This window comes from Epinephelus lanceolatus, chromosome 13, assembly GCF_041903045.1.
Source record: "Epinephelus lanceolatus isolate andai-2023 chromosome 13, ASM4190304v1, whole genome shotgun sequence".
Taxonomy (NCBI): Eukaryota; Metazoa; Chordata; class Actinopteri; order Perciformes; family Serranidae; genus Epinephelus; species Epinephelus lanceolatus.
The window spans coordinates 19,879,185-19,906,285 of record NC_135746.1 but is presented as its reverse complement, the minus strand read 5'-3'; the positions used below and the strand labels follow the sequence as shown (position 1 = coordinate 19,906,285).

The window sequence follows — 27,101 nt, the reverse complement described above, 5'->3', positions numbered from 1 at the left end:
ATACAGCCCTTCTTTGTCTTCTTTTTTTGGGGTGTGTTGTGTATTTTAATATGCTTTGGATAGCTAGTTTTACTATCGGTCTCTCCAGCCAAGTTTCTAACTACTTTTGATGTTATAGCAAATTAGATTAACTCATTAAGTATTTATATTGTTAATCTTATCAATCACACCTGTGCTTTTCTTTAGACGAGCCAAAATGTCTGACATAAAAAAGGTCTACTTTGCGGTGGCTAAGCTAAAGCAGCTAGCTGTAGCTATTAGCTAAGTACTTACCCTATAGAGCATTGCAGGGATTACGTTTATCCGTAGGCCATCATTGCACATCACCTTGGTTTCGTCTTGGTTTTTGGATTATCACAGACGATAAACTCTGTGGCAAACATAATTTTGTAGAGCAAAGACAATCTTCACAAATAACCATCACTATTATGATTTTTGACATACAGCAAGGGGCTGCAGGCTGGAATGGCCCCGCTTTGGCAAGGTCTTTGCCTTCGTATGTGGGACGCCTGCGCTACCCACTAAGTCATTGGGTGCTTCGCAACCTTCTTTTTTAAGGCACATAACGGAAAACTTTCGAGTTGGGTATTTAAGGATTTATTTTATGTCCTAACCACAGATCTTATTTCATGTATCTAACCAAAAACCCATTCAAAAATCCATTGACTTTGAGATGAGGGAACCAGGAGTGCTAAAATGCTAACTCATTTCTGGGTTTTGGGACTCATTCCTGCAGCACTCTGTAGCATTGGTGGTGTAGTGTAGGGTAGACTCAGGTATCCTGGGTATACCCACCTCTTTTTCTGACTGTTTACAGTATATTCACCTATCAGTCAAAAAGCCATTGGAATATAGGAGACTTCCTCCTCTGTAACTTACCCATCTACTTCTACAGTACATCCACCTCATCAACCACCACGACACCACTGGCTCTCACAGACTGGTGTAGTGCAGCTAACACACCCACTTTCAAACTGAAATGTTCCCCAAACCTTGAGAGTTTCTGCTTCTGTCAGACAAGCCATCTCTTCTTTTCCCTGTCTCCTCGTTTTCCATTTTTTCTCCACTTCAATATCTCACGCTATCATGTTGTGCTGCTCTGTTCCCCTCATGAGCCACATCCCCACTTCCACAGAGACTATTAGTTGCCATTCTCTACTGGTCCACCAGATGCCCTTAGACTTTTTCTATTCATGTGCTCACCTGTTCCCACTTTCCCCATCAGCCTTGCAGTCACCTGACCTCCTCCTCATTCACCTGCTCACCTGTTCTCACTTCCTTCATCAGTCACTCACTACTTATCCTACTAATCCACTGCCTTTGTTTCTTTGTTGGTTCATCATCGTTGCTTTGTGATTTTTCTTGCCTGTTGCCTGTTTACCTGTTTGCCTGTCACCTGTAAACTTCATCTCTATTAAATTCTGATATGATTTTGCTGTCTCCTCCTTGGATTTGGGTCCGATTCCTGTCTGAGTTCCCATATCATGACACACTACAGAGACTGTTATAATGCACAAGTAATGCACCACAATTTGTATATAACACATGTAATAATGGGGCAGTAATTTGTGTGTACTCACATAATCGGGAAGGCTGTGATCACATGACCAGTGCCAAGATGGGAGTAAAGAAGGAAGTAGTATAAAGACCAAAAGTAGGGAGACAGGTTGGGGTGATGAATGGGTCATAAAACAGGACCCTCTACCAGAAGAGTGATGTTCAGGACTATGTTTTTGCATTAAGGTACATCATCACCATGTTTCTTTGTCAAAACCTAACCAATGTAACTTAACCTTAAGTATGTAATGCGATGATGCAATTTGTAGGGCACTAATTTGTTAAATATCACACAAACTGTTGTGCATTTTTGTAAGATACACGAACCGTTGCATGAGGTTACACTGGGCTACATCACTGCATGTTGGAATTCACTGACATTAGTAGCTAGCTGTGAAGAAATGTAGCCAAAGAGACACATTTTTCTCAGGAATTAACAACACATTTTCAATCCAACGTTATCACATATCGACATTTGGTCATGGACCTTCTACGTCCAGATAGACGTGCAAGGTACTCTGGGTGTGTTGGTTGTTGATATTCTGGGATGCCGTGTCAAGTTCTACCTGTTACATGCATTGTCTTCTTTCAAAATACACTTCCGTTTTCACAGCAAATGTACAGTTTGCATACAGTCTTTTTCAAAATAAAAGCACTACCTCAGTACAATGGGTCCACGTCATTGGTCCGACAGCCCGCTGGTCCGACATCCCATTAGTCCAACGTCCCGTTGTTCCGATATGTGATTATACTAGGCTATACTGTATTTGTGTACCATAGAGGATCAGCAAACGCAACAAAAGTAGGCTACTGGTCGAGATACAAGTGTCATAGAGAGGAGAGAGTGAAACACCATAACCTCCTGTTATTAACTCTGGGGTCCAGGTTGTGTGGGGAGCTCTCCGTGGTGCTGAACGGCTCCTGGGGGGCGTATTTCTACCTTGATGGTGCGCCGCAACCAGCTCTGGGTCAGCTGGTAAAGGCTTGAGGCAAAGCAGGCTCACGGCTTATGTGTTTGCCACTTTCTTTTTCATTTTAACCCACACCATGATCTTTTCCTGACCCTAACCAAGTGGTTTTTGTGCCTAAACCTAACCAGACCTTAACCACAGGGCATCATGATGATTTCGGAACAACGGGACTTTGGAACAGTGGGTTTAATATGGTCGGAACAATGGGATGTCGGACCAATGGGCTGTCGGACCAATGGGCAGTTCCCAGTACAACAATGCAAATTGACGTTTTTTTCCTCCAACAACTAATGCACATGGTTGAGTTTAAACAACAGTAGCACATGGTTAGGTTTAGGAAAAAAGAACAGAGTTTGGCTTTAGAAAGTTGATTGGTGATTGTTATACTTGTTATACGTCTGCCGCCCGCCCGACTTTTTTAGGGGCCTTAACTTTTGTTCTTGTACCGCCATGTTTCCCCCTGACGCTGCCAAGCGCTGTTAAACTATAACAGCGACATTAAAGGAAAGCTTTTGTTCGTCACTGTCTGACGCCGCAAGTCACTGCCCAAGTGCCGGATTTCTCAACTTTCGGAGTGAAACCGGGTTGCAATTAGTGGACCTGACTAGAGAAATGATGACTTAACTCATATTTGCTAGTTAATAAGGATCAGGATAATGTGTATGGTGCCCAACATGATGCCCATGTTTGTTGTATTGCTAACATAACTGTGGAAAAGAAACTTGATCGGCTGGTATGTTTTCAGTTTGTTATGGAGTCTAACTTTATGTCCTATTCGAAACTTGAAAACAGCAGTTTTATCAAGTGACATTGAAACCCTTCACTGTGTCATTCAATTACATTTTTGATGCTCTCTCTTCAAATATTCTGAAAGCATTGTCCTTTTTTACCAGAATTGTATGTAACATCAAAACTCATCAGTGTGAGGGCTGGTTTTAGTTTCACACGGTCAAGACTCTTGTTTGAAGCATTGGATTTTATTTTATTATGATGAAAAGGCCGTTAAAATTCCTCAATTAGGAGTTTCAGCATCTTGTGCTCTAAACACTGTGTTTCAGGTCTTTCCAAGAAGCAATGCCTTTGGGGGGAAGCAATGGTGCAGAGTTTAAATCTTGGACCACACTCCTGTTTTCCTGCTTGTAGCTCTGCGTCGCCCTGTTGTATTGGTTATGGTTTATCTATTTTTCTTCTTCCCCTTGACAGCAGTCATCATTTCTGACCGGGACACACACACACACGCACACATACTGTGTCTAAGTATGACTTTATCCTTCTAACATCTGTAGCAGATGTGGTAGCCTTCATGTACACGTGTTTATGAAGCGTGTTTGTCCTCCTGTCTCCTTCTTTCTCTTTTTTCCTCCATTTCCTCCTCTGCTCTTTTTCTCTTTGCAGAAAACACTTTATATTTTTGTGTTTCAGTGTCTTTTAAAGCAGGATGGGGCTCTCCATGATGCTTTGTATTACACAGGATTATTCTCTCAGGCCAAATGGCACCGCAACTTGCAGCCAATGAAAATATTTGGGGGCAAAGAGAGGCTCATCGCTCACTGAAAACACATGGAAGCAGAGGCTTTCATCCACACACAGCATACCTGGAAAATATGTTTGAAATCTGACAATCATCCACCAAAGTGTTGACAATTGGTCAGTAATCACTCCAAAAACAACCACTATCTCTCCATCGCTGCCCAGGGGAAATATTTTATGCCCCCTCAGAACTCAAGCTGCATTTAATGTCTTTTAAATCTGACTGCCATAGCACACCAGAGCCAATTTCAACAAAGTATCGCCTGTGCCTCTCAGATAAGAGATTGCAGGTTAGACCTTTGATACTGTGCAGAGTTTAAGCACTGGAAGTAAGAGCTGTATCAACTCTGCCTATCGTGGAATAAAAGCAATATTTTTGGAGAGAGTCTGCACTTTCACGGCTATATTTCTTGCGCTAACCTGAGTGAACTTTCAACTCCGTTTTTGGCTCATACCTGCAGAGTAATTGTAGCATTATAGCATAATGATAAAGTCTCTCGTCTCTTGTGCGTTATAGAAATCTTATTCCACTCCAGGAGGAATTTGGGGATTAATAGAAGTGATATATTAGGCATTGCTATGAGGCTGAATTGTGCATTATGTGTTGAAAACGAGTAGCTTGGCTGCTGCTGGATGTCATCAATTTTTCACACCGAGTCAGAGCTGACAGTTGTAATCAGTTTTAGGCAAGCACTGCGAAGGGCAGCTCTGGTTCTGCTGTTGGGCTTACGGAAGGAGTGATCAATCCTAAGTATGAATGTCAAAATCTCATAACTGTAGTAATGACTAATTGGCATCACATGCAAAATAGACCTCCATTCATTAAGCCTCATCTGTGAAATATTTTTCACCTGGTTTATAATGCTGCTGACCCACTTATGATCATACTTTTTTCTTTTTTTATATCACAGTTATTTTACACAGATGGACTATAATTCTTGTTCAAACAAAACATTCAAATCTTGAGCACCATATCTGGCGTTGGGCATGAAAATGAAAGGCTACTCCGTGTGAAAGATTTTTATCTGACGTTAGCAACATCAGACGCAAATTCCGACTCGTCTGTCAGGTAATTGGATTAATATTCAGTTTGAGATGATCCAGAATATACCAATGAAAATCTGTTCGACAAATGTTTTACGCTGGGCCTTTCCAAATCTAACACAGCAGATGTGGGTACTGTTTCAGGCAGCGGTGGAGGAATTTTTCAGCACCTTTACTGGAGTAAAAGTACCAGTATTATAAAAATGTAAAAATACTTATCATCACAAGTAAGTCCTATATTCACAATCCTGCTTAAATTCAGTGGCATATCTTCCTGTAGGTGACATAGGCAGCTGTCTGAGACACCAGCCAGACATATAAATAAATAAATACAAACAAAACATAAGGGAAAAGTGATACAAAGATCTAATGCTTACAGTCGGACTGTAGCAGGGGTACCACTTCGAGTCTCAGCAACACAGTTCACCTTAATGTGTTTGCCAGTAGGTGATCATCACAGTCAGAACATGCTAGAGCATGTGGCTCCCAACTGATCCAGCCACAGGGTCCACATTTCTCCTCAATTGGTCCACACAGTTTGAGACATTCAGCATCATACTAGCGTTTGACCATGTCTTTGAGCTGGTTTGCTGTCTCTGTCAAGTAGCTCTCCGTTAGTTAGTCACTCACTCTACGGCACTTCAAAATAAAAGCTCTGTGCCAGAAATTCACTGTACTTTAAAATAAAGTTGTTGTTTTTTTTTTTTTTACAAACTCAACACACTTGCAGTCCATTCAGAATGGACCTGCAACCCACTTTTGCCCCGCAACCCACCAGTTGGGAACCGCTGTGCTAGAGCATCGATGGGTGTGGTGGAGTTGAGTGCATGTGGACAGCATCAGAGTAAGATAAAATGAAAAACAAAAGCGTTCCAAGACAAAAGAGGAAGACCAAATTTGCAAGTAGAGCCTATCCCAGCTGACACTGGGCGAGAGGCAGGGTACACCCTGGACAGGTCGCCAGACTATCACAGGGCTGACACATAGAGACAGACAACCATTCACCTACGGCCAATTTAATTTTATATACTTTGTTAATCCCCGAGGGGAAATTTAATTCAATTTTTCACTCTGTTGTCAATTACACACAGGTCCGAACACACACATGCACAAACTGGACCTATACATGCACTAAGTAGAGAGATGTCAGAGTGGGCTGCCCATGACAGGCGCTCCGAGCGGTTGGGGGGGGTTCGGTGCCTTGCTCAGGGGCACCTCGGCAGTGCCCAGGAGGTGAACTGGCACCTCTCCAGCTACCAGTCCACGCTCCATATTTTTGGTCCAGACGGGGACTTGAGCAGGCGACTCTCCGGTTCCCAACCCAAGTTCTCACATTCTCAGTGCAGGACGTTTACATTAATGGTGTATTTCTACAGTGTAGTATTGGTACTTTTCCTTAAAGGCTCTCTAAGTCTCCCTAAGCTTGAAAAGTTTTTGTCACATACAGCAAACATCTCCTCGTGATCCGCTAGCTACATGTCCTCTGAATATGCTGTGAAAAAGTCCGGTCTCTGTAGGCAGCCCAGGCTCCACAAATGGCAACAAAAACATTTCACTTCTGTTTACGTTCAACAGTGTTCTCAAACACAACGAAACTAGCTCGCCTTTTAGCCTCATTGTAGCCTGTAGCTCTAACTGCCTCTCCGGGCACCACGTTCACGAGATACTCGAGTACTCACATTTGGCATACTTTCAATACTTCAGGTTTTGAAATGAACGAATTTCTACTTATAGGTCCAGTGTGTAATATTTAGGGGAATATATCGGCAAAAATGGAATTGTTTTCTTCAGTGTAGTGTAGTTGTACCTGCAAATAAGAATCATATTGTTGTTAGCCTTTTATATCTACAGAGGGAGCAGGTCCTTGTCTTCAGAGATGGCCATGTCCTTTCTACAGCAGCTGAAAACAGACAAACCAAACACTGGCTTTGGATAGGGCCACTCACATTTTTGCATTGGCACCGTAGTTAAAAGCCCTATTGTGATGAGAAGTGCCAGAAAAACAACCAATTTTATAACGTGAAACTTTATTCAGTGTTTTTACCAGTTGTAACCACCTGGCCCGTTTGTTTTAAAGAGGAAGAGACCTCTGTGAATAATTTGGCTCCTCATAAGACCCTCCTTAACGTCTGAATCTGAAGTTACCAGAGAAAAAAAGGCGAGTACACATTAGCAGTTGTGCCAACTGCCTGTCTCCTGTTTGTGGTCACCTGGTCTGTTTATTTTGGAGAGAAAGAGACTTCTGCAGATAATTCAGCTGCTGGTAAAAACCTCCTGAACAATGAACACTGAAGGAGATCTAAATGGCGAAGTTTCCACTGGTTGAAATCTGCGATCCTTATTGCTAGACACCACTAAATCTTCCTAAACCGTACACACTGCTCCCCTAAGGAAAACACTTGAGTAAATGTATTTAGTTCCTCTCCACCAAGCCAAATCTAATTACGGTGCAAAAGGTATGCATTACAAATCCAATTTGTATATTTATGGGGCAGTGTGTTAATGCTCCACACATGGCTGATGGTTCCCTCCACATTCGCTCACATCTTTAAAGCCAATGAAGTGGTATTTTATCTCTCTTTGCTCACCTGCTTCTGTCCACAATATGCTGTTTTTGACGTCTCGTCTGATTTTTAACAGTTGCTGCTCCAGCTGGCTCCACCAAACCCTCTCTGTTACTCAAATCTTCCATTAGGTTGATTAAGTAGATCTGGATCACGTGTGGAAGCTTTTGCTAGAAAAGAATGTGGCAGCGGGAGAATATGATATGATTCATGTTTTTGGATTGCTGTGGTTTCCATAACACCTTTATTCAATCTCTCACAATTCCTGAGCAAATATTTGGTCTTTTATTCTTTGTCCGTATACATAAAAAAAAAACTTACACAGTAACTTTTAATGAATTCTGGTGAATACCAAAAAGGTGTTAAAAACAGTAAAACAGTATGATGGCTTAAGGACACAAATAAACAAACAAAAAAAGTAGCTGTCAGAAGCCGTTACATTATGAAATACAAATCTCACGATTGAAAATTAACAGACCTATACACACCTTGAGTGCCCATTCTTACAGTTTGCTTTGCAGCTTGTGCTTTGGTCCAATGTCACTTGTTTGACCACATGTGTGCATTATTGATGAGATAAATAACACTGGGTGAGGACCTGTCTCTGGGATAGCTGGGAATAGTACAAGGACACTTTAAGACAAGAGTTAAACTGAGCAAGAGCACACATGCTTCTTTTTCCCCTCATATACAGACTGCTTTATATAAAAAGTGCATTGTAATGATATACATTGAATTGTTTAAAAAGTACTATATTCTCTTTCTGTGAAGCTGTAATAAATTTGTAGTGGTGTCATTGTTTCATTGTGGCAGGCAAGAGTCTGTTTTTTAAGGGCAGGGACAGTGAAGGTAAGAGCCTGCAGCAGGATGCAGAAGGGTTGCCCTCGGTAACAATGTCTCCTGTGTTACCACTTCCCGGGGATGGGCACCCCGCATTCATACCAGCCCACGAATGGATGGGCTGTGCGTCGGCCAATAACTCCAAATGAGACTGGCTCCTGTCTGTAGGCGCGATAAAATCCTGCAAAACAAAGAAACGATGATGTTGTTAAGAATCATTTAAAGACATGTATCAGGAGGTTTGAATGCAGCAAATAGTGAGCATGTCTGGATATAATCACTTTCTTATTTCTCTCCTTGACTTGATGGCAATTCTGTAGTCTTCAAGAGCCTCTTGCATCTGAAATCATGTTCTATATTCTTCTTATTCTACAAATCTTATGAAAAGACAAGTATTGTCTGTGTATCCAATGCCTGATGAAGCTTTTCTTCCCTGCTGTAGACCTCCATTGTTGTCAGGTCCACCTAATTTGAATGTCTCTTGATTAAGTGGGTGTTACACATGGTGATCAGCGTCATAGATATGGGTTAGAAGAGTCCCGCTACACTGAAACATATCTTCAGAATGTTGTTATTAGAGCAATAAATACCCGTTGGCACTGGGAGACGTGTCCTTAGGTTTTACTTTTGCTTTTCTTGAGTTAAAGCGCCCAAGACAAGGTGTTTAGGTTCAGAAAATACATCTTGGTTTGGCTCAAAATAAGTATGTGGCATAGGTCAAGTGCCATAAGTTACATATGTTGCGTGATATACACCATGTCACGTATTTAAAAAAGGTCAGCATTTGCCTTTTGGTTTCACACGGGACCTGCGTCCTGGTTTCCTGGGAAAAAGTCCTGTGTTTGACCCATCCGCCTTCCCACCAGCCTCTCTATGTGGAAACTCTCACTCTTTGTACTAACATTACATCAGCTGACTTCCTCCGTTGCCAGGTAACAATAAAAAAAACAACTATTTAATATGCTGATAACGGCTTTCTAAACACACTAGTCGGTGTAGCAGGATCCTTCTTACCCATATCTATGATGCCGTTATCCATGTATAACACTCACTTAATCAAGTGATAATATTTGTACCACATTTTGTCCAAAACTATTAAAAACACACCAATGAGCCACACCACTGTACTGGGTGACCTGTTCCTTATAATGAAATGGGCACTGAAGGTTATTTTGAATAAGATCGCACACACACCGACCTGTGAATATTCACTTGTGCACCAAATTTGTCTTATTCCGCAGCTAAAAATAGTCCCCAACAAATGCATCATTTAGTACAGTTTCAATAATGTTTACTTTAAAACTACAGTGCCCAGTTTGTTAAGAATGTTACTGAGCTTTGTTAAAAAATGAAATAATATATATGTGACCCATTCAATGGGCTTGACGCTGTGTGCCACAAATAGGGTAGGAAAATCAGTAGCCTCATATTGGCAGATGACAAAATGTTAAGCCTTTTCACTGGCTTAGTTAACAACAAGAAAAATATTGATGTAGCCCAGTCTTAAAGGGGAAAAAAGGGGTCTGGTATGATGTCGAAGCACTGCAGCATGCAACAGTGAAACAGACTACAGTTGAGCTACTGTATGTAACCACTCGGGGCAGGTGCGCCCTGTCAATTTACCTCCATTTAACGTGCTTGTTTTCACCACAGACAGGCTCAGATTGTCATTATGAGTGTTTTACAACATTACTGACAGGACACTACAGAGATATGTGATGTTTTTCTGTACCTTTAGCTTGCTCCATTCTGTTTTGCGTCCAAGTTTCGCTAATGAGAAGTCTGAGAAGTAAACTGAAGGGGCGCACCTGCCCTGTGTTGTTACATCGTTGCTTGTTTTGCCGCTGCTGGCTGCAGCACTCTGTCTCAATACTAGACTAGTTTCAAAAATTGTTCCCATTAGTCACTTAGACACAAAAGCATGGAAAAATGTGATCCAGGCTGAGAAATACCAGAGTAAGTATTAAAATACTGTGATGACATGGTGTGATGATATACTGTGACAATGTGGCGTTAAGAATGTAACATAAGGGTGCTTCCAGACATAGAGTTGTCTTGCTTTGGTCTGAATCAGGGACTAATTTTGTTACAAAGCTGCATAATTGCCGAGAGTTGGTTTGTGTTCTGACGGCAGTATTTACAAGCGGACCAGATCAAATGCCTTGCATGAGAAAGCTGCTCTTGATTGGTCAGAATTTCCATGTGGGAAAAATCCAGGAAGTAAACAAAACGTTGAAGAAGAGTACACTTGCAAGATAAATGTGACACTTTCTAATGTCACAATGGAGGGACAACTACGCAGGTTGGTTTTAGCGCTGGTCATCATGGACTATATTGCTGTCATTGTTCATTTTAGTCAAACCATACAGTTTGAAAACGAGACGCAGCTCCAACTAGAAAACAATGTTTTGATGCATTGGATGTGCTGAATGTGCATATTAAGGCAGTACAGGAGCAGGCGCACATTAATAATCCTCCAGGACTGTAACATGCTCATGTTTAACCCAAACAATGTGTCATGTGACTGCAGTTGGTTCAGATCGAGGTCTGAACACATTCTCACCACAAATGAACCGCACCAGAGTTTGTTTGTAACTGGACCGAGGCCACCTCTTCAAGAAGGTCTTGTTCCAGTTGTTTTTGTGTGCACCTGAGTGTGATTGCTGGGTTCACACCTGCCCAAATGAACCGCACTTAGGGGGCATTAAACTGAAAAGAAATAACGTTGACCTTTGGACTCACATGGGTCACGAATCTCGGTGTCCTGGGTCAAAGTCCTGTGTCTTTGTCGCCCTTTATACTACATCACCTGACTTCCTCCTTTGTTCCCGTCATAATTACTACAGTCACTAGAGGTCGCTGCCTTCACTTAACTTGAATATTGGTTGCAATTAACTGCTTGTACAAACGACCTAGTGTCATTTCTTCAACATACAGTACATCTACAGCATTCACAAGGTATGTTACTGAGAAATTAAACCCAGGCGGCAAAGAGTAAGCAAAAATATAGTCTTTTCTTGTATTGAAAACATTGCTAAATAACAGCTGACTGAAGTCTTGGATGTCAAACACAACAACAAGAGAAAGTTTTCACAACACTTTTAACTACATTACCTCATTAGGGTAATGTAACTTTAATAGAAAAAAGCCAACTACCAGTAAATGATCCTCACTGTGGTGAATTACTTATCCCAAGCAAGTTTCAGGAACTCTCACTATGTACTGATATGACCTGAAACCACTAACTGCTAGGAAGTTACAGCATTAATCTAAGATGTTATGGTATAATTAGGAGAATGGTTTGCAGTAATGAAAAGCATGTGAGGTTTTGGGCCAAAACATGCAAAACCCTGGTAGGTCCTTTAACAAGTATTCTTTTAAACACTAGTGTGCGTCTGTATTCTGCACAGATAAGATCAATGCAGCTGGTCCATTAGGAAGCCGGGGAGCCAGACTGCATGGAAAAAATGATAATAGGTTAGGTCTACGTATCAAGGCCACAAATGTGCAACTTGTTTACCTTGTGCTGAGGGCAGATAATTCGATAGGTAGGCTGGACCTGTCCTCCCGTCCCTGTAGGAATCCACAAACTGGCAGTGGTCCTCTCCTTGACCAAATGTATCTCCTATACTGTAAAATGGCTCTGTGGAGGGAAAGGGATGCAGTGGGAATCAAGATTAGGATTGTTTTAATGATAACACTGGGAAAAGGCTGATTTGAAACAGAGGTGAAGTCGTACGTTACCTCTAAGACCATCTCCCATGAAGATCTTGTATCGCAGAGAGTTACACAATACGACTCCCACAAACTTCCTGTACCACGTCCGCTTGACATACTGGCTGCCCTTACAGCTGCTGTGGGCTGAGTTATACTTGAAGGTGAAGGGGATCCAGATTGGTTCTCCACCTGAAGAGCAGAGGAGGAGATGCATTATGTGATGCATAAACACATTATGAATACACAGAGGAAGGTGAGAGGATAAAGAGAATACAGTACATATTGTCTGTAAAGCTGAACACTAAAAACGATCTCTGATAGTATATCAAACTTTATCAGAAACAGGTGTAACTCTTATGGTCAGATATTAAATGGCAGATGGCAGCCAAATTCAGACAATGATTTAAACTTCGACTGGTACAAAGCGCTGAAGGGTTTAAGGGCCAGAATACATTTTTGATCCTTTCTGAACCTTTCAGACATCTCAGACTGTCTGGTGAGGGTCTGCTTCCTGTCTCCAGAATCAAAGCTAAAAATGAAGAAACAGCGTTCAGCTTTAATGCCTCATATATTTGAAACAAACTCACAGGAAACTTCAGGTCCGCTCCAACTCTCAGTTCTTTTAAATCAATGTTGAAAACGTTTCTGTTTGCCAGTATCTAATTTGGGATTATTCATTTATACCATCTGCTGCACTGAAATTTGTGCTCTCCTGTTCAATCTGTCTTATTTAATTTAGCTTCTTTTCTATTTAACTTTGCCATTTTTAAAGGGTCAGTTCACCCCTAAAGCAAAAACACATATTTTTCATCTGACCTGTAGCGCTATTTATCAGTCTAGATGGTTTTTGAGTGAGTGTTGGACATATCAGCCGTAGAGATGTCTGCCTTCTCTACAGTATAATGGAACTAGATGGCACTCAGCTTGATGGAAATGTGCATCTACTGCTAGCTAACTGACTTGACAGCTCAGCCAAGGAGGACGCCATTAATTTTTAAATGGTAAATGGACTGCACATGTACTTCTTTTTTTTAGTCTTCTGACCACTCAAAGTGCTTTTACACTACGTCACAATCACCTATTCACACATATTCACACACTGGTGGCTGAGGTACTGTGCATGGTACTACCTGCTACTCGATAGCCATTCCCACGCTCTACACACTGACGGACAAGCCATTGGATTTAGTGTCTTTCCCAAGGAAACTTTGCCATGCGGTCTGGAGGAGCTGGGAGCTGAGCTGCCAATTCGCTCTACCTCTGAGCCACAGCCGCACCGTTTACATTTGATACTGTCACAAGCATGAGCCTCTCATCCATGAGTAGATGCACACTTCCTTCTGCGCTGTGATACGGCTGGCAAATGTCATTCCGTATTAATAGTTCCTACATGAAACTGCTCACAACAAGGTCTGTGGATTATCTTGACTAACTGGGTCATGATTTCTGGACAGAGACATTGCTGTTGTGTTTTTCAAATGTATTATTTTGGTGCTTTGAGCACCACAAGCCGAGTGCCATCTAGTTCCATTATACAGGAGAGAAGGCAGACATCTCTACAGCCCATATCTCCAACAGTCAGCAACTCACACCAAAAAAATGGAGATGGATAAATAGCACTACAGGTAAGATGAAAAATATGTATTTTATGATTTGGGCGTGAACTGTCCCTTTAAATTCTATTCATGTGTCTTGTGTTTCTTCTATATTTCATCTTAATACATTTTCCTTCTTGAGGAAAAGTCTGGCAAGGATTCAGAGAGGGAAGGAGAATGACCTTTTCATATACACAGTAGCAATCATAAGAGGGCTACTGATGGTAAATAGTTGAAGGTGAAAATCCGCACAGATTTATTATATGTTGTCATGTTGTTTAACAGAACGCCGTCTCTTTCTTTAAGACCTCAGCGCAGCTTCAGTAGCTCATTGACCTTAAATTAGAGACGTGCAGCCGGCGTATGGACTTACCAGGTGGTCTTTCGATGAGAAGAGGATCGTCTGAAAGAAAGAATGCGATCATTTCACAAGGGAGGAAATACACACAGTCAGCACCGCAGGTTTAATGCATTCACCTGATTTTGTGAATGAAAAGACCCATAGTGCACATAATGCAGAGCACATCTGGAAGGTGGCTTTTACTGCAGAAATGGTTTTATATTTGAATATCTTGCATTGCAGCACAATGAACGTCACAGTGATATTTTCGTTGCATACTGAAGAAAATCTAAAGCCAATTTAACTAAAAGTTGAACTGTAGTCAATAGGGCGTCTTAAAGTTTATCTTTGTAGGCGATGACAGGATACACACCTGATTCTGTGACATAGGTGAGCGTATCGCTGAAGGGTCCCAAACCAAACACATTCTTGGCCTGCACTTTGAAGTAGTACCTGAGTGAAAACAAACCACAACAGATGGATTCACTGAGAGATTTTGTAGTTAAAGTGTCATTCTGCCAGTGTTGTTGTGACTGGGTGAAGGTGAGGACAGTGTTAATGACCATAGCAGATGACTGGGCATGCTTCAGTCAGGCTGATTCAAGAGTAGTCTGTTTTATATTCGTATGAATCCAAAGTGAGCGCAGCACAATAAAATGGCTATTTGGCTTGTGTTGAAGGGAGAAGGAGGGAAGGCGAGTGGGGGGAGGGAGGGGTGAGGGGAAAAAGAGACATCTAGACAAGTGGAGATTAACAGATAGGAGGATAGAACATAAGAGTGAAAGACAGAAAAAAGAAGGGATGTGGAAAAAGTAAAGCACAGGGGTACATACGCTGAAGGGCAAAGAATAAATTGGATGAAAGAGAAGAGTAGTCCTCAGACGAGAAAGTTCTCACAGAGCAGTGAGCTCACTTTGTCTTCGGCTGGTGGAGGAATTATAAAATCCTATCAGATTAAAAACAACACCGCCAGTGACAACTTGAAGAGTTTGCAAACTTTTCCATAGCAGATGTGTTTGTGCAAGTGTGTGTAATGCAGTATTGTCTGCATGTGTGCTCCCTCTCAGTCTGCAAGGTCGCACACAGTAAGTTCATGGTCTGTCAATCCCCAGCCAAAAACGTTCACCACGTACAGCCACGAGGCCTGGATCCAATCACCACAGCCACGTGACAACAGTGACCAAAATACATATCACCAGCGGAGAGAGAGAGAGAGAGAGAGAGAGAGAGAGAGAGAGGCAGCAAGGCAGCTGCAGAGAGATGATGTAATGAAAGAAGAAATTGGAGAAGATATTGGAGAAGGTAGAAAAAAAGAAAAAGAAAATGTGAGTCAGAATGTAAAAACAGAGAATAGACCACAAAACGCTGCATCGAGCCAAACTGGCCATTTGAAACTTTCAATACAGAGATCGCTCAGCTTCATTCAGAGCATTGCTCTTCTTGTCTTCGGATGAAAATCGATGTGGCAACTACTTACCCCATGTTACGTTAAATCCGTGAAGAAATCTTGCGTGTCTCTACAGTGAATGGAAAGTCCAAAAATTAAGAAAATTCTTGATGAATTGAACTTAACAACAGCAAAACTTCATCAAATCATCCATTTGCAGACTTACAAACAACTTGTGCAGTGTGATCCAAGTCTAATTTATCCAGTCGTATGCCCTATGCTTCCCAACAGACAGCCCTTTCTGACAAGGAACCAGACTCCACTGATAAAACCAGTAATTTTACCTCACAGAACACAGGAGCTGCTGGTCGACCGCTACTTCCATCGTTAGGTTGTTGTGTTATTTTGGTCAATCCAAACTAACCCTTTGAAACACCAAAGTCACACAAAAAAACACAAATTAACCAACTAATCGAGGCAGCGGTAGACCAGCAGCTCCTGCGTTCTGTGAGGTAAAATTACTCGTTTTGTCAATGGAGTCTGGCTTTGAAGAGAGCATAGACAAGTTTCAACTTTAGTTCATTTTCAAATAGTAAGGTTTGAGCAAAAATGCATGAGTTTGGGAAGTACTGAGCATACGCCTGGATAAATGAGACTTGGATTGTACTGTACAAGTTGCGTAAGATTTTGTAAATGGATGTTTTGCTGTTGTTTAATGCAGCCTCCTTTTACCCCAATTCATCAAGAAGTTTCTCCGTTATGGGATTTCTTGTTCACTGTGGAGGCATGCAAGAAAGTTTTTTCACAAATTCAGCGTCAGGGTTTGAATGTGATGTGCTGTTCTCCTCTTTTATTTTGAAAGTCTGTTGTTTGTCTCTCCATGTCCTGTCAAGTTTCCCACCACCCTGATTGTCTGATTGCTTTCACTCGTGTCTCATTATACCCCCTCTATATAAGTCTGTGTCTTCCCTTTGTTCTCTGATAGATTGTCTTGTCCTTCATGTGAGCTTTCTGGTGTTCGTCCTAGCATGTATTCCTCGTGAGCTTTACCTTTTTCGTATTCAGACCAGTGAGTTTTTGCCTGTTGATTTGGTTACCTCTGCTTGTGCTGACTGCCTTTTGTGTACTGACCCTGACTGTGTTTAGGAACCCTGAACTTTGGATTGCGTCTCAGTCTGCGTTTGTGAGTCCACCCTTGTGTCTGATATTCAGCATAACACATGGTGAGTAATTTATATACAAATGGTAATTAGGGGGGTGAAGTATTGCTTCAAACAATGACATGCATCTCTATAAAGATCCAAAGTGTAAAATCATCCAGTGGGATGAGTCCTGAAAATCACTACATTTCAGTTTACATGAGCAAAAAAACTCATGGATCCACATGTGAGTGTACATACATCTGTGTGTGTTCAGTACTATAGTAGCTCAGTGGTTCTGGCAGCCAGAAGGAGCCTGCAGCATGGGAAATGCCAACCCTGTCGCAGAAACCATCCCAGAATCAACCGTAACCACGGGAGGCACACTATCATGAATACAAACTGGTTGTCAGGGAGGGAATCCCTCTCTGCAGACTGTTGGAAAACTTTACCCAATGCACACAGCTCTGTTTGTGTTCAGCAGCAGGTGTTTGGTTACCTAAGGCCCGAGATGAGACACCTATCATAACACCTTAAGCAAATTTGCGCCTCCAACGTGCAAGAGGTTACTTCTATCCTTGATGAACTCACACATCTGAAAGTGGTTTTCCACCAGATTGTAGTATGACATACAGCTTGCTAGCAGTTTCACCTGTCTGACATTTATTCAGCTGTCTTCCAGTGCTTCATCGGGATGTATTTAGCCAGTGGTAGAAGACCATTTGTAGTATCTAACTTGCCTCAAACTGATAAACAGATATGCGCCCATTGTGATCCTTAAGCCCCACGTGAAATCGATCAAACAGTATATCTGCTAAAACGCTACAGCACAAACTTTTACCTGCATAATTTACACTTTCAAGCAAAAGATGTTTTATGCACAGCGGTAAATGGAGCAAAAAATAGGTTTTTGGGCAACAGCTCTCCCTTCCTCTCCTGGGTCCACATGCTAAGAGCTGTTTCCATGCATTTATTTTAAAAAGCATAACCTGTGTCTCGTAAGACAGAGTTTTGGAAACACGCTCTAATAACTGAAACAGACCGAGGTGACAGTATCCGTGTGGAAGTGTCAGATAATATCTGCATTTTCCAAGATCTCCAAGAGTTTTACAGCATGTCACATATTGGTGGAGAATCAAATGTGTTTCCTAACCTGCCTCTATTTAGCCAAACTGATTTACTTCACTCTGAGGGTTTTACGGATCTCTTACACAAACATTACAGTATCAGCGTCCAACTCGCACTCTGCTCCCATCAGCGTCAGCCTGGTCGGATATCACAATTGGAAACATATTCCCACATAAACATGGAATAATGCATGCACACAAACATCCAGACAAGATGCATATTCTGTGTACTACGCGATGACAGGACTATGATATAAACATTCAGCCGCAGCCAAGCACCTGCAGCAACCTCGCTATAAACATTACATGTAGGTCAGGGTAAAGGATCATGCAACCGAGCATATCTTTGCTTGTAAGTTCAGGTTTGCTTTTTCTATGACTCCCATGTGTGAGATGATGCTATGAATCACTGTGTGTGTTTTGTACACATGCATATACAATGGTATAAACACACACAAAAGGTGATGATGTGTTACCTGGAATTGGGCTTGAGATTCTCCACAGGCAGGTGTGTCCCACTGGAGAGTCTGGAGGACCATCTGTTGTTGAGAACGTCGTCATATGAGGCACTGTGGACCATGTAGCCTGCAGGGAACGATGCAGAATAAAAGAGCAGACCTTGTTAGTTGATTATAAAATTTAAAATTAAAATTATTGTAGCAGATGAAAAGTTAGAAATGAAGACATTGTCTATGTTTATATCAAATTACATTAAACAATATCCTGAGATTCAGCATTAAAGGTACTGTATGTAACTTTATACATGTATTAATCATTTTTATTGCAAATGGATGAACAGATTGTAATGAAACTTAAAAACAGACTTTCCAAGACTTTCTTAGTTGCCCTTAGCAGCCTTCTGGACTGACTTTTATGTGAAGGAATCTGGCCTTTTTTCTGGGACAATCCAAAGGATGTGACATTATTCACGTTCCCAAAAGCCTTGTCTCTCTAAAGCTCCACTATAGCGCCATAAGTTTGCAACAGTAGCTAACGTTAGCTACGAAATGGAGTCTGCTAACTTCAACAAATGACCTGCACTGACCACAACACAGTCCACACATGATGTTTCAGTTATATACATTTTGCAGCAGCAGCCTGGCAAAGACAGACCTTCCCTTAGTGCCCTTTGGCACCTGAAATAGAGTGCTCCAGGTATGACGTTTTTCTGTAGGCCAACATGGAAGTTAGTGTCGCCGTGGTTCCCTCAAAATGCCTATGAGATTTTTTCCATTGGATTTTCAGTTATTGCAGAAATACTGACACGTTTTGTTCAGCAAAAATAACCTTCATAAATAAACAACTTTTTTTGATTTTTGAAACCTAAATTAAATTACCAGAATTAAAAAGCTATTGTTAGGCTACAAACAAACTACACCAGTCGTATGACTTAACGTCACCACCACAACGAGGCTGTAAAGCCACGTTCGGCAAGATGACGTTCTGTAGTTTCATTTAGAAACTTTTTAGCAACCGTCCTTTAAAGACACATAAAATTTTCTGTCTCTTGAGCTTGTATTAACCACAGACCTTAGGCATCTTAACAAAAACCCGTTTAAAAACCCCACTGACATTTTGACGACGGAACCAGGAATTGTAAAATGCTAACTAATTTTTGGTTTTAGGATTCATTCCTCTATTTAGCCAGAGAAATATCAAGCTCCCGATTGTAGAGGGTCTGATCCTAGACTGCCCAAGTCCCCAGCGCATCAGCAAACTTTCTGTTGCTGCTGTTGCACAGATTAGACACCCTGCTGCTGCTGGCCACCAGCCTACTGTGAACTCAATGGCTGTGGTTGGACTGGTTGAATTCAGGTTGCTACAACAGCTAAGGTCCGAACTGCTGTCCAGTCTCCTTCCGGGGAAATATTGCCTTAGCACCAGGAAGTGAGGCAGAGGGTCCACAGGCTGTACTAGCTAACTAACTCTCGTTTGCCAGAAAATCCATCAAATTCAGTGCCCCGTATCATAATCTCAGTGCCCACCCAACATTAGAAATCCTAACATAAGAGGTACTGACGAGTAAATATATTGATGTATTGTGGCTTTAGCTGGCCTTCCTCAGTTGCTCTTCCTGAGGTTTCTACCATTTTTTTCCTGTTAAAGGTTTTTTTGGGGTGAGTTTCAACATTTTTCCTTATCCACTGTGAGGGTCCAAGGACAGAGGGATGTCGTACGTTGTAAAGCTCTCTGAGGCAAACTGGGATTGTGATATTGTGCTTTATAAATAAAATTGAATTGAACTGAATTGAAATTGAACCTTTAAAGGAATACTTTCACAAGAGTTGGATGATACAGTCAATATCACTGTCTGTAAGGTAAATATGAAGCTACCACTAGCAGCAGGTTAGCTTAGCGTAGCACAGCTACAGGAAACAGGGGGTAACAGCCACCCTGGCTCCATCCAAATGTAACAAACCCACATGCCAGCTTTTTTACATGGACTTGGATGACCCATGATTTATAAAGTATCAAGATTTGTTTTATGCTTTCAGTCCCTTTGTGAGAGTAGGTGGTCCCCCGTATACATCTAACTGACGAAAAACTGCTGCCCTGGCATCTTCTGTAGCTCATGCTGACTGTCCTCCAACCTGCCTGTCTGTTTTCTTCTTCTTCTTCTCAGTCACGCAGATTAATCCTTAGAATCCGGTAAGCAACCTCAGGTCACATGGCTCTCGATCATTCATTTTAAAACTATGGAGACCAACTCTGCCGCACATCAAACTACCAACTGTTTCTGCTGGACTTTGGAGTCTGAGTTTCTATTTTTACTGGAGGCAGACCAACACAGCTGGCTGCTGACAGGAGAGAAGGGAAATACTAGCTACTCTGTTTTTCTTCTTTTGGTTTTTCAATGCCTCTTCATTCTACATTGTTAAACTGGGGTTTGATAGAGTGGTATGTAGACTGTTGCCTACTCTGTCTTTTTCTGCTTTAGGTATGAATGTATGAAATGTTTCCCAAGGAGTTGGTCCTTTGAGCCAAGTGCAACACTTATAATACTCAATGAATAATGTGTATATTTGGCCAAAAACCTCTAAGCAAAAGGTCCTGAAAGCATCTGAGTAAACTGAACCAGAAGTTGGGTTCAGGTAAAAACTCTTGCCAATGTCCCTCATCTCTTGAGTCCACTTGCTAACAGCTGTTTCCATGAACTTGTTTTGAAAGCCGTGACCCAGAACTCGTAAGATGTGGTTGTGCAAACACGCCCTGATAACTAAAACAGCACCTTGTGAGTGTATCTGCATGTGTGAATCAGATAATGTCTGCTGTACAAAAAGTATATTTCTTGGGATTACTACAGTACTAGAGTTTATGAGGAAATTCACACAGAAGTTCTCAGAGTTTTGGCCAACATATCTTTGATATCATACATACCACCAGCACAGTACACTAGCATCACTAAACTTAAAAGAAGTTAGCATTTGGAATGCAGCGTGGTATTTTAGATCAAACGAATTCACAGAGGAAGTATTTTAAATGGGAGAAAGTAGTGATTAGGTGCAAAAACATCTAGACAAATTAAGTCAGAAAGTGCATTTCAGTGTTGCAGAAAGTGTCAAGACGGTGTGTGAGCAGAGACGAAACACCAAGGAGAGCAGATGGAAAGAACGAGGGGAAGAAAACACCGGTGACAGACCCACTATCTGTTTTACACATCAGTGGACGGACCAGTCCACAGCATGACCAGGAGTTTGTGTTTCCCTGCCAAAGAAAACGCACTGCCTCTCAAAGCTGGCCAGACTGCTACCTCTGATAGTCCACCACGTCTCATACAGTATGCTGTTATCTGTCCCTTTTTTTCCCCCCATGTGTCACTTTATAGGTCAAAGGAATTTCAGTTTTCCCTGAGAAGCTCTGCATGAGCGGAGGAGCCGTATTCCATGTGTTCACCACAGTGTGTTTTTTCATGATTTATTCGCAGTAAACTGCTGGAGCGAGTTCTTAAAGTCTGAGTCAGGAGGGATGCTGGTAACATGTTAAGACCTAGACCACAACAGATGAAAGGCTAATGACACAGAGATCAAAAATAATAGCAGACATAAATTCAGATATGTGTGGATTGTAATGTTTTGTCCAAAAATACATGAAACAAAATGAGTGCCACGTTTTTTATCGTTTCAAGCATCTTATTCTGCAGTGGTTTAAGGGCACCCGACTGGAGAAATAACCTCATCAACTGTTTATCTTGCTGAACCCACTCCAAATATGCATGTAACAGTAGTGGGTGGAAACACACAGTAATTTGAATTTTCTTTTGCCAGTCCTCCAGAAATTTCATACAGATTTGTGATAAATCTGACTATTGACAGTTGGAACCATAAATTCATCCCTCCTGGAGAACACAGCTGAGAAATTGCAGACCAAGGCAGTCCACTGTATGAGACCAACAAACAACAAAACCAGACTTTTTTTTTAGCCAGACTTTGCTGTGTTTCCAGCGGCTGTTTAGCCACCAAATGTAAGTGTTTTTAAGTGACCCGTTGCTGCGTTTCCAGCTGGCAAAGTGCCACAAAAAACAGGTGTTTTTTACACAGACATTTCTATGTTTCTAACAGGAATTGTGCCTCCCAGACTATGTATTTTAAGCTAAAACATGATCTTTTTCTAACTATAACTAAGTGGTTTGTGTGCCTACACCTAACCACACACTAGCCTCATTCATTCATCCATTAATTTTCCATAACCATGGAACCTTATCCCGTTATTCAATTCAGAGTATTGAAGACCACATTTACTTGGCATTGTTGAGAATCCCTAATTTAAAATAGAGAGGCCCAGATCATTAGGGAATGGATTTGAATGTAGCAGATTTGTCAGCCAAACATTTATTCTGTGAACTCTACTCCAGCATAGTATAACAAAAATAGGTTTTAAAGGCGCTGTATGTAAGAATGTGGCCAAAACGGTTACAAATTCAAAATACTGCCGCGAGTCATGTCTGCCCCCCCTCCCCTACAGATTCGAGGTTGCTGGACAGCGGCACGCTGGAGACTGATTTGTTTGCCCACGGGCGGCTGCCGTGACAGGGCTGCATCGCCGCGTCCTTGATCTTCGGTTTTCCAGCGGACCGTTCGGGCAAGTCCGGCTTCTCTGCTGCTAACACTGCTGCCGGGATACAGCTGAGGAGGAGCTGGCTGCTAATGCTATGTACTGGGACACTGCTAATGCTGCTTGCCGTGCTGCTGTAGCTCAGTCGTAACTGTAACTGATGCTGAGACTCTACTGACTGTGTGACTGGCAGACGGCGGTGGGTGGCGCAACAGGCCAAAACACATATTCAAAACATAAACATGATTTGCAGACTCATGATTTTTTTGTAAAAAATATTCTGGCTGTACTATTGTTGTCGGTGAGATCAGTATGTTATATGAACATTATTCCTTAGTCTCTGTGACATATTAGGATGATTTTACGACTATTTGCTTTAGATTTCTTACATATAGCTCCTTTAATATGAAATATTAAATATACAGATTTTTGGGCATTGTATCATCTCAAATGACTTGAAAAATAGTGCGTATGGCTGCCGGGGGGCCCCTGAGTTTGGGCTACGCCCTGAATGTTTACAACACCTGGTTCTGTCACTGGTGCTATTTTTTTTAAAACCTTTTTTAAGGAAAAAAATATTTTAGTTTGATGTCAACTTTAAAATTGGGGAAAAACATCTCTTACCCGACACCATATCATCCTTCAGTGGGCGGCCCCAGTCCAGGATGATGAACGAGTGGCAGCCCTCCATGGCGACCACAGTGAGGTTATGAGGCTTGTTTTTGGGAGGCAGTTTCTGATTGGCTGCCAGGCTGTCCTTCTCCATCAAGTCCTCTAGGACGTCGACCTGAAGATACTCCAGAGCCTCCGTCAAGGAGCAGGGAGCAGCCGGGTCCTTCCGGATGTAGTTCACATATGGAGCTAGTGGTAGGAAACAGTTATATAAAGGAGTCAATAATGAATGCAAATATTTATGCTGCATTTTATTGAAAAAAAAAAAGGATCTTAATGGCAAAAACTTTCACACGCAACACAGAATTTAAAAGATGCTTCAACTTTTCCAGGTCATACAACTTTTATTTGGCGGGTCCTAGAAATAATTTGTAGTTTGTTGGGAGCTATTTCTTCACACGAGCTGCCAGAAGTTAATCTGGGGGCTCATGTGAACGCCCCCGTATCTTCTCTTTGTTTCCTCTCCTCCCCTTTTTGTCTCTTTTTGTTTGTTTTCAGTAACTCTGGAAATGCCAGCTGGACCTACAGCTGTGAATACTTCAGATATCCCACAATTCCTAGTCTGACTGGGATTTGGAGGGAACCGCTGGAGCCTGGAGTCGCTCCCACCTCCCCAGATGATTGGCCTTCTGTGCAGGCCAAGAGTCTAACACGTGTTAGGATCTACACAATCACCACACAGTCTCTGAGGCTGTACGGTTTAGGGCTGTCACAGGCTCCTACCGTTTGTGTATACCCAGTCATATGGCTTACGTATTACGCATTCAAACCCTGAGATACATGATCTGTCATCAAGGTGAGCAGATTTATGTGGCTGTCTATACACAGGGTGCTTGTAACGCTGCGTTTCTGTACAGCGCCCACATGTCCAGGATCAGTGCAGGCTCATGAACACAGAGGATCCAGATGTTTCGCTCTGTTCATGTGTTCTTCTGTCTGTCTTCTTCTGCTTGTTGAAGAGCCAAATCCGAAAACACTGACGAAAACTGGCGTGCCTGAGCCAGACTTGGATCAAATGACACTGGGAAACAGTATCAGGACAGTTCACATAATGTCGACTCTAATATCAGTCTAGTAAGGCATAAATTAGCATTGGAATCGTCCAAATATCCTGGTACTCATCTTTTAGTCCAATGTGGCAAATTCCATCCATCTGGATCTTCCTGTAAAGAAGATTCACACAACTGCTGAGAATTATTAGTTAATACTCTTTGTCCCACGTCTTTCCTCGGGCGAGATTCATTCAACCCATGCCTGGACAGATAAGGAGACTAAGGGGAAGGCTCTGTCAGACAGTTCACGCAAAGGATGTCAGTGGACTGGCAGGCTGCTGAAAAGGACCTAGAATATATTAAGCTAATAAATAGGAGAGAGGATGTCTCCGCATCAAGCCAACGCAGAATTCTCTCTGTGCTGCGGTCAGCACCCTTAACTTTTATTATTTCCACTGCTCTTCTTCTCCTGCCTGTTTTTATCTCAGGGAGAGTAATAGCTTTCAGATGGCTCCACATGTATATGAGGTTTGATCACAAGACAGCCGTACCAAGATAGATAGTGTCCAGAGTTAGACACGTTATCGTCCCCCCTGTTGCTTCTGGAGCAGATGATACTGATTGTGCTGACACCACACTGATAAAGACACAGCCATAAATCTTCCCTTTTAAAAGGTCTCTAACAATAATCAATAGAAAAGTCACAGTGACAAGTTGCATTTAATCTGTCAGTGAACGAATGTGAAGCCATTATTCAAGGACTTATCCACTTCGTTAGAATAGCAACAGGCTTGCATTGAAACTAACGGCAGTCATTCGCATTCTGAATGATAACCGTTTATTTCCATTGGCCAGAATCTGAGCATTATTTCACACTCCACCAATTTTATACAGTACAGGCCAAAAGCTTGGACACACCTTCTCATTCAATGCGTTTTCTTTATTTTCGTGACTATTTACATTGTAGATTCTCACTGAAGGCATCAAAACTATGAATGAACACATGTGGAGTTATGTACTTAACAAAAAAAGGTGAAATAACTGAAAACATGTTTTATATTCTAGTTTCTTCAAAATAGCCACCCTTTGCTCTGATTACTGCTTTGCACACTCTTGGCATTCTCTCCATGAGCTTCAAGAGGTAGTCACCTGAAATGGTTTCCACTTCACAGGTGTGCCTTATCAGGGTTAATTAGTGGAATTTCTTGCTTTATCAATGGGGTTGGGACCATCAGTTGTGTTGTGCAGAAGTCAGGTTAATACACAGCCGACAGCCCTATTGGACAACTGTTAAAATTCATATTATGGCAAGAACCAATCAGCTAACTAAAGAAAAACGAGTGGCCATCATTACTTTAAGAAATGAAGGTCAGTCAGTCCAGAAAATTGCAAAAACTTTAAATGTGTCCCCAAGTGGAGTCGCAAAAACCATCAAGCGCTACAACGAAACTGGCACACATGAGGACCGACCCAGGAAAGGAAGACCAAGAGTCACCTCTGCTTCTGAGGATAAGTTCATCCGAGTCACCAGCCTCAGAAATCGCAAGTTAACAGCAGCTCAGATCAGAGACCAGATGAATGCCACACAGAGTTCTAGCAGCAGACCCATCTCTAGAACAACTGTTAAGAGGAGACTGCGCCAATCAGGCCTTCGTGGTCAAATAGCTGCTAGGAAACCACTGCTAAGGAGAGGCAACAAGCAGAAGAGATTTGTTTGGGCCAAGAAACACAAGGAATGGACATTAGACCAGTGGAAATCTGTGCTTTGGTCTGATGAGTCCAAATTTGAGATCTTTGGTTCCAACCGCCGTGTCTTTGTGAGACGCAGAAAAGGTGAACGGATGGATTCCACATGCCTGGTTCCCACTGTGAAGCATGGAGGAGGAGGTGTGATGGTGTGGGGGTGTTTTGCTGGTGACACTGTTGGGGATTTATTCAAAATTGAAGGCACACTGAACCAGCATGGCTACCACAGCATCCTGCAGCGACATGCCATCCCATCCGGTTTGCGTTTAGTTGGACGATCATTTATTTTTCAACAGGACAATGACCCCAAACACACCTCCAGGCTGTGTAAGGGCTATTTGACCAAGAAGGAGAGTGATGGAGTGCTGCGGCAGATGACCTGGCCTCCACAGTCACCGGACCTGAACCCAATCGAGATGGTTTGGGGTGAGCTGGACCGCAGAGTGAAGGCAAAGGGGCCAACAAGTGCTAAACACCTCTGGGAACTCCTTCAAGACTGTTGGAAAACCATTTCAGATGACTACCTTTTGAAGCTCATCGAGAGAATGCCAAGAGTGTGCAAAGCAGTAATCAGAGCAAAGGGTGGCTATTTTGAAGAAACTAGAATATAAAACATGTTTTCAGTTATTTCACCTTTTTTTGTTAAGTACATAACTCCACATGTGTTCATTCATAGTTTTGATGCCTTCAGTGAGAATCTACAATGTAAATAGTCATGAAAATAAAGAAAACGCATTGAATGAGAAGGTGTGTCCAAACTTTTGGCCTGTACTGTATGTCAAAGTCAATTTACTCGCCATGGGAAGTGCTACATAGCCTGTAAAGTAT

At 42.0% G+C, this 27,101-nt stretch overlaps 1 protein-coding gene across 3 annotated transcripts in view; it reads right to left on the bottom strand.

The window, feature by feature from the left end:
- Positions 1 to 7,891: 7,891 nt before the first annotated feature.
- The window catches only part of fndc1 (fibronectin type III domain containing 1), a 62,222-nt gene continuing 43,012 nt past the window's right edge, over positions 7,892 to 27,101 (bottom strand). For all 3 annotated transcript variants that reach the window (XM_033649216.2, XM_033649217.2, XM_078173857.1), the window contains 7 exons: positions 23,488 to 23,724; positions 18,288 to 18,396; positions 14,532 to 14,611; positions 14,192 to 14,221; positions 12,251 to 12,412; positions 12,027 to 12,149; positions 7,892 to 8,687 (listed from right to left, as the gene is read on the bottom strand). In XM_033649216.2, coding sequence (XP_033505107.2) covers positions 8,572 to 8,687; positions 12,027 to 12,149; positions 12,251 to 12,412; positions 14,192 to 14,221; positions 14,532 to 14,611; positions 18,288 to 18,396; positions 23,488 to 23,724 — 857 coding nt within the window. In that variant the 3' untranslated portion in view covers positions 7,892 to 8,571. The remainder of the gene's footprint in view (positions 8,688 to 12,026; positions 12,150 to 12,250; positions 12,413 to 14,191; positions 14,222 to 14,531; positions 14,612 to 18,287; positions 18,397 to 23,487; positions 23,725 to 27,101) is intronic.